General features: G+C 36.3%; 1 protein-coding gene across 1 annotated transcript in view; it reads left to right on the forward strand.

Moving 5' to 3' along the window:
• Positions 1-15,475, forward strand: part of CTTNBP2 (cortactin binding protein 2) — an 80,433-nt gene that overhangs the window by 26,981 nt on the left and 37,977 nt on the right. The window contains exons 3-4 of the mRNA XM_030448641.1: positions 4,245-4,469; positions 10,593-12,255. Of these exons, the coding sequence (XP_030304501.1) occupies positions 4,245-4,469; positions 10,593-12,255 (1,888 nt within the window). The remainder of the gene's footprint in view (positions 1-4,244; positions 4,470-10,592; positions 12,256-15,475) is intronic.

The following is a 15,475-nucleotide window of genomic DNA, read 5'->3' on the forward strand; positions in this document are numbered from 1 at the left end:
ACAGATATCAATGTAGGTTATTAACAAAAAAACTTAAAGTATAACTTGCACTATGTGATTATTTTTCCTTTTTTTTTGTTTATTTGTTTTGTTTTGTTTGTTAATGGGCTTTTTCTTCTTTATTAATAAGTTTCAGTTATTCTTTTTATGCTTTTAGCTTTAAGTTCACATTAAGATGATACTGAAGACCTCCCTGTCCCCTTCTATTCCTGTTTCAATAACAGGGGGAAAAGATCTAATTAGACTTTATAATTCTCAGTTTCATCACTGAAAATAATTTTTTTCTTTCTGAAATGGAACATAAGAAAAAAATTACTATTACTATACTGGATTTGTAGCTTTCACAGCCCATCATCCAGCTACCTGCTTTCCTTTTGTTCTCTGCCTGCCCACCCTGAAGCCAGTCTTCCTTCTGCCAGGAGATAAATGAGATCAGTGACTGCAAAGGGTCAGCTTGGAAGCATCCAGGAGGGACCTGGCAGATAGATGTATAGAGGGCACTTGAATATTGTGGGAAAATTTGGTGTTAGGAGTAAAAAAGGTGTCTTGGTGTATGTGGTAGGAGACAGGCTCCCCAAGAGAGCAACGAAAGAAGCATTTTACAGCCTGATTCCTCAGACTCTTGAAAGCTGTAGACCTCAGAGAGAAAATCTGAGAGTAAACCTTCCCTTTGTGTCTCACAGTTGCATAATCCCTAGGATTGTTCAGTACTGATTTTTTTATTTTTAAAAATAATACCAAGTAAAAGCTCTGTTTTCTCAGTCATAAAAACAGTTTCATGATCCAAACCAAGACATGACTTGTTCCATCAGTATTTGTTTTTTTCTTCCTCTGAGAGCTCATTTCTGTCATTTGATACTTGAGAAATTTGCTAGCATCTACAAGATAAAAAATAAGTCCTAGAAGAGATAACTGATCATAGTGTAATTTAGGTTGGAAGTTACCTCGAGCGATCATTCAGCCTTAAATCAGGACTAACGTCAAACATGGATCAGGTTGCTGATGGCCTTATCCAATCTAGATTTGGAAATCTCCCAATGACATAGGTGTTATGTTTTCCCTGGGCAACACGTTCCAGTGCTTATCTGCTTTCAGCAAGAAGGATTCTTGTCCAGCTCAACTTTCCTTCATTAGATCATGGACTGTTGCTACTTGCTGCAATTGCTGACTCCAGCATGTTTCTCCTGATTGTCTCTGATTCAAACTGAAAAGTCCTGTTTTTACGTAGTTCTTCCTTGAAGAGAAGCTGTGTTGTACCTTTTTTTCCCCACCTGTAACTCCTCTCTCAAGATGTTTTTCAGGGTTACTGCATTTTTTTCAAAGTATACACTTACAGTCTGTCTTTGATCTAACATAATGCTTTAGGTTAGCCTGTCCATAAAGAACAGGTTTTTTTTTTTTGTTCTTAGGTGGTAGCTGCACTCTTAATTTTGTCTCCTTGTTTAATGTTTCAGATCTTGTGCATGGACTTAAAAGCTTTATATAGATGCTGTGTTCTTCTTGGACTGAACTCAAAAGCTGTTGAAAATAAGTTTTAAACTTTTACTCTACTGCAGAATTTCACTAATTAGCTTGTTAAAAGGGGGGTTTTCTTCATTTTTAGCTATTTTTTGTTGATTTGCTCGTGCTTACTGTCAGTTTTGTTGGCAGTTACCTGTTGGAGAATTTATCTGAAGTCTTAAGTCATAATTCTTTTTACCACAGTCTGCCAAAAGTATGATTTCTCATTAACATCTTTTATACCATTAAATACTTTCAATCTCAGCCTTTCAATTAAAATTCTAGACTCTGTGCAGGTGGGTATGTACAGAAAAATAAAGCTGATGGTTTATAAATTCATATAAGACTTTCACAGTGCATCAGTCCTGATTACCTCCTATAGCAGGTGTATATTCTGTCTGTTTATTGAAAATTCTCTGGTTGAAAAGGCATTTCGTTACTTATTCACAAATCGACATTCAAAGTTTATTTTCTGTATGTAGTGCTTTGCAATTGAAATTAATATGTGAGACACTGCTAATGCTGTTTCAACACAGCCACCAAATTATGTAGAAACTATTTTAAACTATTTTAAAAGATTGATTGCATGTATTAGATTAGATTGTATATTTCTCAGATAATGAGTGCCAAAAAAAAAATATTTATTTTGATATTACTACTAGCTCCTATGACTTGAAATTCAGTTCTGTGAGATGATGTGATGCAGAATTTTTTTTTAGTGTAGTATTTTTATTTTTTCCAAGGAGCTGGAGAAATAATGTAAAATATTAAGCCTACCTTGTCTTTCTGCCACTTTGTGCCCAAGTTTTAGGAATTGCTCCTTGTTTCCTTTCTGCCAAGATTCTGCTTTAGCATGTATTCTGGTATCTTCATTTGAAATGATGTGTCCTCATCCCAGCATTTTATTTTGTATATTTAGTCCCTGTATAGAAACACGGAAAAAAATGTTTTAGTATTTTGCATTTATCTCTCTTTTGAGTTGGAAGCATCCTGATACAACTTTGCTGTTTATGGTTTGAGAATCACCAATATATTTTACCCTGTGCTTGAGGGTGTAGAGTTACAGCATTAGCCCTGCAGGGTCTGTCATCCCAAACCATGTACTGTTTGAGACCCATAGGGTTTTCCTAAGTCTTTAGCTTTCATTCACTTTAATTCTCAATGCCATCAGATTGTTTTGATTTTCGTTCAGATGGCGATCATCTCTTCCATGTAATTACATCTTTTCCTTACTCAATGAATCTGAACACCCTGTTCCATTACTATTTTGGCAGGTACAAACAGAGCCTTTCTTTGTTTTCTCAGTTAATTTCTATGCATGTTAGAAAACATTTCAAAGAAAACATCCATATTGCATATGTGAGTGTGAGGTGAGAGGACAGCTAGTCATGGACCATAGAAAAAAATGGAAAATGCACATTATTTTACTGGTTGTCTACCTGTGTTCCCTTAAAGGCTTGAAGAGGGAGTTTCTGTTTTTGCCTTCAGTTTGACAGCTCATTTTCAATATATAAACAAAGTGACTTTTACACTGCTGATGATCTATGTATGAATTGTGCCTCAATCTCCATTTAAAGTATTAACCTGCTCAGATTTCTCATCTGATTTGTCCACTTACCACTTTTGTCCATTTAGGGCTAGGGTTTTGTTTTTAGTTCTTTCTTTTACATTAATACAGCCACTCCCCACTTGCCTTTGTAATGTTAGCTTTGGAAGTAGCTATTTTTCTTTTCCCTTTTTATTTGCTTTTCTTCCTCCTTTTCTTTCTCCTTTATCTTTCCCATCTTTTCTGTGTTAAAACTTAAGGTATTAAAATATTAGACAAATTAGGGGTTACTTGCAAAGCAATCTATAAAAACCCCACTAGTTTCTATCAGCTTACTTTTATATCTTCAACTTATCACTGCCAGACTTTGTAAGCCTCACTAGGCTTTGGATCTGAATGAACTCTGTAACCTTCTTCAGAAGTTGTGCCCTGTAGGCCTGTTTATTAATAAATATTCCAAGTTCTCTTTATATTATCAAACTCAAAAATAGACTGCAAGTATTTCAAGCATCCAAATATATAGGCACACTTATTTCTCTTGCAGTCAAATTATTTTCTGCCTTTTAATTTACTCCAACACAAGGGCAATATATAAAAAAAAATGGATATAAGGTTTGTTATTTGCAGATAATCACTTGAGAGGTTTTCCAGCACAACTTATGTTGGTCTTTGGTTTCTTCTGCCCTTCCATGACCTTGTCATATGTTTTAACTTAAAGCTTTCTGAAGGATCTACTAACACATTTCACAACCATTAGGCCTGTTCCTCCTCTTTTCTATCTGTATTCCTCTTTTTTGCTTCCTCAAAACTGAATTTAAACCAAATCACAGGTAAAGGTTTTATCCATTTTCATAAGAATTCCTCTTTCCAGTGGTGTTTCTCAGAACTGTGAGGTTGTTTTTTTCTGGTATGATTGATGATGTTATTTTTTGATACTTCTGAAACTGCTCCAAACTGTTATTTCTGTGTTGAATTAAGAAGGGGAAGGGGTTTTATGTGGTGAAATATACTGGCTCTAATGAAATCTGTGTGCAGCACATCTGACTATTTTAGAGATTGTAAACAAGTATGTAAAGAAAATACTTTAAAAACATAAATAAGTAACATAATTTTCCCTGTGTCTAAGGTCTCTTCTGTGTGTGGAGGTACTTCAATAATGCATTTAGTTTTATTTCTTTGTTTGATTTTTTTTTTATAGGCCCGGCGCAAGGAGGTTTTTATCCAGGAGCGATATGGAAGATTTAATATGAGTGACCCATTTCTGGCTCTTCAGAGAGACTTCGAGGCAGGTGCTGGTGATAAAGAAAAGAAGCCAATATGCATGAACCCTCTGTCCATTTTAGAAGCAGTTATGGCTCACTGCAGGAAAATGCAAGAAAGAATGTCAGCTCAGTTGGCTGCTGCTGAAAACAAACAGAAGAAGGTATCCTGATACCAATTTCTTTTCCTTTTCCCTCCCCCAAATTGTTCTTTCATACCACTTATTCAGATTGCATCTTTGCCTAACTTAGCTACCATTGCAAGTGTTAAAATGCTGTCACTTACTGGTCATATATAGTGAAGAGCTGATTTTCAGGTTGTATTTTTTGCACAAACCTCACGTGTTCTGTGAATTTACCTCTACTTATGGAATAAATCACAGGTAGCTGGTACAAGTTGATGCTGTACATAAGTGGGTAGTTCAGTGTGAGCTGAGAAGGCATCATCACAATATATTTTTAAACTAACACCATTGAAGCCTAGATGAGTTACTGTTATTTTTATCTAACCTAAATCACATAAAATAAATAATTTATTTGAATTTTATATTAGGTGATTTAGGTTCATAAATCTAAAAAAAAATTGTAACTAACAAAATAGGTTTTTGCATACTTAGAAGTTCGCTGTAAAGAGAAAATTATTTTGGCATAATTATGTTGCATAAAACTCTCAGGTAATAAAACACTGTTATTTTGTTATTGTTGAGTTACTGGTTGCTTGCATATATTTCACTAATAATGCAACCCAAATATTCCTAAATCATAAAACATTATGAATATGTCGGAGAGGTCTGCCTGAGAGGAAAAACAATATAATAAAATAATCTAGTTAAGGTATTTTTTAATAATTAGAAATAATTAGAAAACAAATGCTTGCTAGGTGCTGAATCATCCTTACCAGGTATAAGATGGATGGACTGTTTTCAGCAGCTATGAAAGAGGGTTTTGGTGACACTTTCATATTGATTAAAAAAAAAAAACAACTAAATAGACAATGCTAAGACAATTGGCACACAACTAATTTTAGTAGAAATTGTTCTTTGGGAAATCATGTGCACAGTACATGCACATGTACAAAAGTACCAGAAGTATGCTGTAAATATATGCTTAAATTCAGTCAGCAAACCTTTTCTTATTATCTTAACTGACTTGTTTAGTTTAGGCATCCCTGATGCTTAAATGATACCACATTCAAATATAAATAATGTTTGACTGTATGCATGTTATATAAATATGAAAACAGGGTAATGGCCTATGTAGGGACCTGTTACTGTACTTACAGCACTTTTCTTATGGACACTTAATATCAATTTTCCTTTTTTTTTAAAATTTTTTTTCATATGCTTTATAAGTACATTGAAATTTTGGGGAAGGGATTGTTTCAGCATAGAGAAGAGTCAGTAAGCTTGCTTTTACTGACTGAAGAATGATACTGGGAGAGACCTTAACACATCTGCCTGACCAGTTGGATTAGTTTCTTGTTTCAGTGCATGACCACGTGACTCCTCTTGTACCTCAATTCTTTGTCTATCCCTAGACCATTCAAAGGAGAGAGGCAGAGTGTGTGCCTTGTGAGAAAAGGTTGAGGGAGCTTGGATTGCTTTTTTGGCTTATGAAGTCCCCTAAGTCTGCATGCATAGGATTGTCTTTTATTTCCCAGAAGAAAACACTGAGGGTTTTTTTCAATTCTGAAGTAACTTTCAAGCTAAACTTTAAAACAATAGATTTGTGAAAACTTAATTGCTTTGAAGGTGTGTCATGATTCTACTGGTTTTACTCCTTGTAGCAAGTAGGAAATTGAATAACACAGGATGTATAGTGTTGAGGAGCATCCTCTGTATAGAGTCGTATGTATGGCTCTATAGAAAACGTAGATCTTTCTCTTTTAAATGCAATTCAAAATGCTATTAGGACAGAGCACCTCTTAAACTTCTTGGGTTTGTGGCAATAGATGACATAGTTCTCAACCATCCCCATTAATTCACAAACCTTTCATTCAGTATTTTACTTTCCCTCAGTTCCATATTTTTCTGTCTGTTCCCCATTTCTTAAATCTCTCCCTGTAAGAGAATAGTGAAAGTATTCTGAAGAATTTATAGAAATATTTGACAAGTAGGGTGACCCAATCTAAGGAAAAAAAAGCAAAAAAGCTAAGCCTAGAGAAATGTGATCCAAATACAGAGACAGCTGAACCTTCTCCCTCCAAGAGTGGTTCCTACTTCTCTAAATGTGTGATGCCTCTGTGTTTGGTCTTTCTTCATTTTCTCACTCTTACACTAAATAATGAAGCCTGTGTACAGCTGTGTTTATTTTCTCTGGATATTACTGGACTTTAAACAGACTCAGACTGAAATCTTATTCCTGGGTATCACTTATCTCTGAATGTAGTGACCTAAAACTATTCTTCCAATATTTTTTTTATTTTATTACAAAAAGCAACTCATAAAAACATGCCAGAATCTAGAAAAATTAAAAAGGTAACAAATGACTGTCTTAGCCTTACCATATACCAAACACCTAATCCCCAGATGCCATCTGCTTCATGTTAAATCTTCATCCTCTTCCATCTATGGGAATGCTTTTCTTAGAACTGATATAAAAATTAATGTTGAGGTTTCCTGGCAACTCAAAACCAGGTAATAAAACTTCCTTGATTTGTCAAGTGCTTGCAGAGAACTTAATATTGGGATGCATGCTCAAAGCAAGACAGACACATTGGTTGGAAGAGGCCCATTATGTGATTTAGTTCAACCTTGTGCTTAAAGCAGATAATCACCAGCAGTACATCTGGTCATCTGTGAATTTGTCTGGCTGAGTCCTGAAAACCCCCAGTAATGGCAATACTGCAGCCTTTCTGCACTACTGTCCTCGTAAAGAACATTTTTTTTCCGATGGCTGAGCCTCTTAAAGGGCAATTTTTCATCTTAAGCTTTGTTGTGGGGCCCCACCTGCCATGACCAAGAGAATTTCACTCCATCATCATTGTAAGGGCCCTTCAGAAGGAGTGGTACATTGATGTTAGATCATCCCACCATCTTTTTTTCACTAGACTCTACAAGCCAGGCTCCCTTGACCTTTTCTCACATGCATGAACTCTTTCCCCTTTAAAGGACTTTTCTGATTAGTTCTTTGGCTGACACTATAATTTTTCTCCTTATCATTTTTTACCCATTTTCAAATCCTTTTATGGCACATTTCCAGATGTTTGTGTTACTGAAATGAATTCGTGTATACATATAGCAGACTTTGCAAAAATTAGGTTGTAGTTAGTTCATAAACTTATGAAGAATTACAGCTGGTTCCAAATCTGTAATATAAAGGAAAAAAGGGAGTGTGAATATTTAGAGGCTTTACCTGTTCAGGATGATGCAGCCAGAACAAGGATGGCAGAGAGACAAACATAGAAGACAACATAAAGTGAGAAACTATTACTGCTCTTGTCAGTTTGAAATCAAATAGAGGGCACATTTATTACTGCGTTTTTTATTTGTATGCAATGCTAACAAAGAAGATACTGCAATAAGTAAGCAGATTTCATCCCAGTTATATGTTAAAATCTGCTCATAATTATTTGAAGTGATATAATTTCTCAGCAGTTATAGAACCAGTCTCTCATCTGAAAGCAAAATGGAAGAATAATATAGAAAATCTTGATAAAAACATTTGCACTATAATCTTACTGCATTTCCAAGCTTTAAAAATATTTTACATTTCACATTATTTCTGTATCTGTTTTAACAAAAAAGAAGCTGTTGGATGCTTCACTTGCTTTGAAATACTTCTGAAGCATATAAATGCTGGTGGATCCTTTGCAAAAAATATTTGAGAAAAAATATTTTTAAATAGAGTGTTATAGTAATATCTTGCTAATTTAATTTGCAGCTGTACTGTCATTAACATAATTTAGATGTTGTTGCTGATACTGTTTGTTTAGCAATGACCAATAATGCCATATATTATTTTTATATATTTAACACTGTTTTTGAGAAAAGGTGTGCTTATTTTTGTGAAATACATTTTACAGAGTGTATTGGTTAACCTGGGATGAAGCTCTAAAAGGCCAGTGGAGCCCCTCCCTCCACTGCTAAACAGATTTTGAGGTATTTGAAGCCAAGATGATGTTACAATGTTGGCATAATTTCCCATAGTGATTTCTTCTTCTTAGTTCACTGTTTCTTATGATAATGGCATGATTTCAGGGAGAAATTTTACTATTATCTACATAATATCAGTATTGCTATCACGTCTGTACTTTTTCATATTCTTCTAAAGAAAACAGAAGAGAAATTTACAGTGAGGAAGCCAGATTAGAAATGTTGGGAGACTGAGACATAAGTGTAAATTCATCCAGGACTTGTTGTTTATTCTCTCTATATCATTTCACTTCCCTTCCTTTTTAAGTGTTTTTTGAGTGTCTTCAAATTCCACTTATCCTGTGGAAAAAACACTATCCTGGGGACAATGAGCAGGTGGGCTTTATCTCTATTATGACCGCAGACTTTCTGCTCTTGTGCTTATCTTCTAATGGCATGAGTCCCAGCTGGTGTAACTGGAGAGTTACAAAACTGTTATTTAAAAGTTGTATTTATACTGGCTTCTGTTTAAATGCATTTTATTTAAAAGATGTGTAGAGACATCTACAGTGATGTGGTAAAAGCTTCAAGAGCTAAAAAATTGTATCTGCAAGGGGAGTGGACAGAGAATAGTGTGCTGTAGCAACAGTCTTCTGAGAAGATATTATATTGTGATGCCTGGGGGATTTTGCCTCTGTGTCTCTTTGTTTGTTTTTATATAGCAACTGAGACAATATTTTAAGCATTGACTGAGAGAGGAGGTATTCCATAGCTATTACCAATCCCCTAGGCCATCTTGTTTCCCATATTAGTTTACAGTAGATACGTTCACAACACAGTATTGTCTTAAACTCTGAAATTAGTATCATTTTACCATGCTACTGTAATCTGAATCTATAATCTGTTGAAGTAAAACATCCCAATTGAGATCTTAAATGTACTGTTCTTTGCCACAGCTTTCCTTGGATTATTCTTTAAACACTGTGAAGTATTCTTTTATTGTAGGAGCATGAAACAGTTTCTCATTGCATTCAAAATTAACTGTTTATGTTTGTGAGCACGTAATTATTTCTTTTTCCATAAGTATCTGAAGTTATTTTTCAAAAACAATGCCCACTTAGAAAACGCACTTAAGTGGTACAGTTTTTAAATGTTATTTCTGTGTTGATCTGTCTGTAAAGCAGAAATGGCAAGGCTAAACAATAAGAAGTACAGGAGGAGGAATGCTCTGCAGTTTTATGGGTTTTGTTTGTTTGTTTATCAGTCATTTTGATAAGCCATATAGGAAGCTAGTACATCTGTATGTGAAAGAAGGAGTAGGAAGACAAAAATCTGGTTGTCTTTTGTAGTTGCTTGACTGGTATAGAAATCTGCTTGGGAGAATATGAAGCAATTTAGGTCACATTATTATTAGTAGGTATTTTTTTAAATGGTACATTAACATATTTTCCAAGTGCTTTTCTAGAACAAGGTCTTTGAATAAAAGCATAATCAGCAAGCCAGGTGAATTAGAGGTGAGGGCTATATGAATGAGGAGAAAAACTACTGTTATCCATTACTTGCATGTATTAGGTAGGTTTCTGATTCTAGCTTATAAGGTAATTTATGAATAACTGATGTCAGTGAGACCTTCTGTTGTTAGTAAGTACAGGAAGGTATTTGTGCCTGTGACAACAAATTGGTCTCAGAAATCAATGTCTTATAAATGTTAAAGCAAGATGTAAGACACTTCTTATGGGAATGATGGACTGTATTTCAGCCCTAATCTCTTTCAGACTGAGGAAGACCTATATCCTAAAACTTTCATTCCTAAGCTCACAGTTAGTTTTGCAAAGCTCATCTCTTGCATGTGTCTGTTTCCTTTACTGAGATGAAGACTTTCTGTGGTATTTCTAATTTCTGGAGAACAGGTAGCTCCTCACTCAGGAATCACAAGCATTTAATCACTTTGGGGAATCTCTGTGTTGTCAACAGAGGAAATTAGATTGGCATACTTAGTTTCAGAATTGCTTATCAGAGATGACTGTCTCTGTCTTTTGCTTGCAAAAGATTATAGGCCTTTGTGTTAGGTGTCACAAATCACTTTCCTAGGGTGGACAGTTTCATTTCAGGCTTATTCTCAAAGGTTAAAATACCTATGTCAGGTTAATGCTGGGTTGTGTTAGAAGTCTCCATCTTGTTAATGAGAATTTTTCTTTATGCTTTTTCTTGTAGTTGGAAATGGAAAAATCTCAGTTACAGAGTCTTGAGCTGGAACACAGAAAGCTATCTGCTCGCCTTGAAGAAGAACGAGGAAAGAATAAGCACGTAGTACTGATGCTGGTGAAAGAGTGCAAGCAGTTGTCTGGACGAATTGTTGAGGAAGCTCAGAAACTGGAAGAACTGATGGCAAAATTTGAAGAAGAAAAGAAAAAGGCTACTGAACTGGAGGAGTCTCTTGCAGCTGAGAAACAAAGGAGTACACAAATGGAAGCTCAAATGGAAAAACAGCTGTCTGAGTTTGACACAGAGAGAGAGCAGCTGCGTGCCAAACTTCATAGAGAGGAAGCACACACCAGTGACCTCAGAGAAGAGAGAGATAAAATGATCAAAATGATTGAGCAGTTAAAAAAGGAGAATGAAAGTAAAGCTAATCTTTCTCTTAAAAATAAAGATAAAAATAAAGATAGGAATCTTGTTTCTGTTTCTGTTGAAACAGATGAGCCAAGTTCAAGAACTGTTGCCTGCCAAACAGATACTGTTGTCATGGACAGTAGCACAGACAATATTAAGAAGTTGCCTTTGACTATGTCTGTAAAGCCTTCTACAGTGAGCCCACTAGTGTCTGGCAATATGAAAATGAATGTGTGCACCAGTGCAGCACTTGGGAAGCCTGCCATCGATAGGCAGCCCTCATCTAGCGAACTTGTCCCTCCCACAACTCCCATTCTTACACAGAATCAAAACAGAATTGAAGAAAATGGACCAAGTGCAGGCTCATCACCTGATCTACCAAGTAGCACTTCCCCTTTTTCAAATAGTTCTTCCCTTTGCACTCCTGCAGCTCCAACTGCTGCAGCTCAGAATTCCTCTCTCACTTCATCTATGCACAGTTTACATTCACCATCTGCCAACACTGCTGCACATCCAGGCCTAAATCCACGGGTCCAAGCAGCTAGATTTAGATTTCAAGCCAATGCGAATGACCAAGACCAAAATGGAAACACAACCCAAAGCCCTCCCTCTAGGGATGTGTCCCCTACTAGTCGTGACAACCTGGTTGCCAAGCAGGTAGCTCGAAATACTGTCACCCAAGTTCTTTCAAGATTTACAAGTCCTCAGGGCAGTGCTCCGCCACGGCCAGGGACATCACATTCAGTGGAAGCTGGCACTTACCCCCCAGTTGGTAGAATGACTTTAAAGACTCCCAGTGTATCAAGAATTGACAGAGGAAATCCTCCACCTATTCCTCCTAAAAAACCTGGGCTTTCACAAACTCCTTCTCCACCACACCCGCAGCTTAAAGTGTTAATGGATAGTAGTCGATCCCCAAATACAAGTACCAAAACTGACAGCAAACCTGTGACCTCACCTCTTTCAAGTTCACCACAAGGAATCAGGGTAATAAATGAGGAAATTATTTCTAAGTCCTCACCTCAGCTGCCACCAAAACCTGCTATAGATTTATCTGTGGCACCCGCAGGCTGTGCCATACCAGCCATAGCCTCATCTCAGGTGGGTGCCTGGCCTTCCCACTTCCCTGGACTGAACCAACCTGCATGTTCAGAAAATTCCTTTGTCATTCCCACCACCATTGCCTGTAGCTCCTCCATAAACCCTGTTAGTGCTTCATCCTGTAGACCATGTGATTCAGACAGCCTCCTGGTAACAGCATCAGGTAAAGGGATTGATATGATACAAACTGTCTCCCTCTAAAGTAATGTTTTTTCTGTAAATCTCTCACTGGCTTTATTTATCTTTTATACCTTTCTCTTTTTTACTTCCTAAGAGCCAGAAACTTCATTTTTATTTTTACCACATTCCAGGGGTATGAGAATTCTTTTGTTGATTTAGCAATGTCATTAATTAGTTTACTTCCTCAAGGAGGCCTCCAAATTGAAGGGGTTTTTAAAGGTAAATAGGACTAATGTTTAAAGTAAATGGGCTGCAGATTATGGTTTACTATAAAGAAAATACTTTTTTTTTTTAAATGTGAGTGCTATTATTTTGACTTCAGATGCTTTCTCAGTCTGAAACAGTGATTTGAAAGTTCCCTTTGCTGGTGATCTTCTATGCATTGCATTTCAGGTCTTTGTGAATCTTTTAGAAAATAGGACATAGCTGGGGCCACTGTATTCTCCTGTGGCATTAGATGGCTGCATGTTAAGGTATATAATTGCTTGGATAACAGTGCAGTTTCAAATACATCACTTCAAATCACTAGAATATGTTTCATTTTTATTAGCATAGTTCTTACATTTTCAGTTGTTCATTCTATAGTTGTTCTAACAAAGCATGTTGGGGTAGGCTTTGTTAATACTTGTGTGTGGCATCTCACAGGCTTGCTTCAGCAGATACCACCAAAGGTTTACTGTTGGAATTTTTAAATCTGCATGTTATTTTGGTGGTCTAAGTCTGCAGTCAGTGCATGTAGCTGCTGTTCTTTTTGCATTGTGGGGCCTTATTTGTGTCCCTAATGTGCTGCCAGCTTCAGAGTATCTTCTTGATGGCAGCTAACTGAGCAAAGATGTCCCTGATCTACCTATAAGTTAGTGGTAGATCTCCTATAAATCTTTTTGTCATGATCTTTCCCTGCTGGGATAAATAGCTCTGTAGCATTAGGTGGAAGGCCCTCTTTAACCTGACTCGCACTGCAGTGAGACAGACAGACACACGGCTGCGGAATACTTTAGACTTTCAGCAGCACTGAAGAGTGAATAGTCTCAGACTCTCAGCAGTAGTTCTCAGTTCTGTTATGGTGCTTCAGTACCTCATAACTTCAGTCTCTGCATCATCATATACAGGTTATAATCCCCCCTTCACAGCTGGTCTGCTTCCATCACACAACCAACTACTTTCTCTTGGTAGCTGCCTCACTGCCTGATAAGGCAGCTGAACTCACTCACCAGACTTACAGAAGGTGTTCCAAAAGCAGCGTGTGGCTGACTTCTGTCTGTATATATAGGAGATTCCCAGGTCCACATTATTAAGAATTTTTCATTCCCGTTCCACGTCACTGAAGACTTTCTGCATATTTCTGGAGTAAATTAGTCATGGTTTTAACATTTGGCTGTGACACCATACTGTCAGAGTCCTCTCTTTTCTTTACTGGGCCATAATTATACGAGCTCATAAATCTTTCAATTTATCTACTGCCTGTCAAAGGTAACATCTGTGAGATTTGATGACTGCTCTTAATTTACTATTTTTCCTATGGTTGCCCTGAATTTTCATAGAGTCATAGAATGTCAGGTTGGACGGGACCTCAAGGATCATTTGGTCCAACCCTTCTAATATTGTTTATATGATATGTCTGAGCACCCTGTCGAGCTGAGTCTTAAAACTTTCCAAAGTCCAGATGGATTTAAGAAATCCATCACTTGCTCTGGGAGACCATTCCATGTTCTCATAGTAAAAAATTACTTTCTTATGTTCAATTGGAATCTGCCCAGGAGCAACTTGTGCCCATTGCCCTTTGTCTTGTCAATGGGGAGCCTTGTAAATAAGGAGTCTCCATCTTCTTTGTAGACCCCCCCCCCCCCCTTTAAGTACTGGAACATTGTAGTAAGGTCTACCCTAAGCCTTCTCTTGTCAAGGCTGAATGTACACAGTTTTCTCAGTCTCTCCTTGTATGGCAGATGCTCTGGTCCTCTGCTCATCAATTTCTTCTTAAATTTTCTTCTTAAAGTCATTCCTAGATGAGTTTGACTTCTGTGTCAGATAACTAGTCTCCCAGTATTCCAGATATTCTCCAAACCTCATTTGCCTTCAGATGCAAATAGACTCTATAATGGAATATAAAACATCATTTCAAAAAATATCTAAGATTTTATTACTGTGCAAGAAATCATTGACAAAATCAGCATTGAAGGCAATGGTTTTTGTAGGCAGGAGGCTCTCCTGCAGAAATCTTATCAGCATGAATTAGGGTGTATACTTCAGCTAGACTTATATTAACTAGATGAGATTTGGTGTTCATTTAAGACAGGTTTTGATTAATCTTAAAAAACCTCATAAATCTTCTGTGTTAGAAATGAAAATATCACCACTTTACTTCATACATCCAAGTTATGGCTTCAGTTTTTGCTTTGAAGCATAATTTTTTTTATTAGGAGAACAATTTAAGTAGGCTCAAATAATCCTCCATCAAATGGTTGATTGGAGTTTCTTATAGAAATCGTGGCATTTCGCAGAGGCAATTCTCAAAAAAAAAAGATTTTTGTAAAAAACTGTTAGTTCTTTCAAATTGTGCTGGTTTATGTGTTCAGACTGCCTTTCTTCCTTTGCTCTCCATCCACTTTTTTTTGGAAGGGATGGAAACATGTGGGTTCATTTAATCCCCTTTTAATCTGAACCTTTAGCATTGTTAGTTTTTTGTGTGACTGCTATTTGTGAATTTTTGCAATTGCAAAGAGGAGACATATCCCATAATCTGAAGTCTGCAAAGAAAGATTGATTTACACTCCAGTTAGTGGTTTACTGATTCATTTTAATATCCCTCTTGTACTGACTACCAACAGACTCAAAGAATTTCAGTAACTATCTGAAAGATTCAAGTAAATATTCAGGAAATCCTTAATCTTTTTTCTCAAAATATTGCTTATATTTTATTGCACTTATTGTCCAATCTATTTTATTTATGTTTTTTAAGGGAACTTAATCTATTTTGGCTGAGTGTTCTGGCAAACTGCAGAACTAAAACAATTTTGAGCAACAGATGTTATGCAAGAATAGAAAGACATTTCCTTCAAGACTTTATACTGAAAAAAAAAAAAGATTTTATACATATATATGGAAATAGATTTTCTCTTAGAAAAGATAAACCAAAGCTAGCAACAATGGGTTCTGATAAAATAATGTAGTTGGTAATGCCTGAATTCATGTCATTTCATATTTTC

The sequence above is a fragment of the Calypte anna genome, chromosome 1, assembly GCF_003957555.1.
Source record: "Calypte anna isolate BGI_N300 chromosome 1, bCalAnn1_v1.p, whole genome shotgun sequence".
Classification (NCBI taxonomy): Eukaryota; Metazoa; Chordata; class Aves; order Apodiformes; family Trochilidae; genus Calypte; species Calypte anna.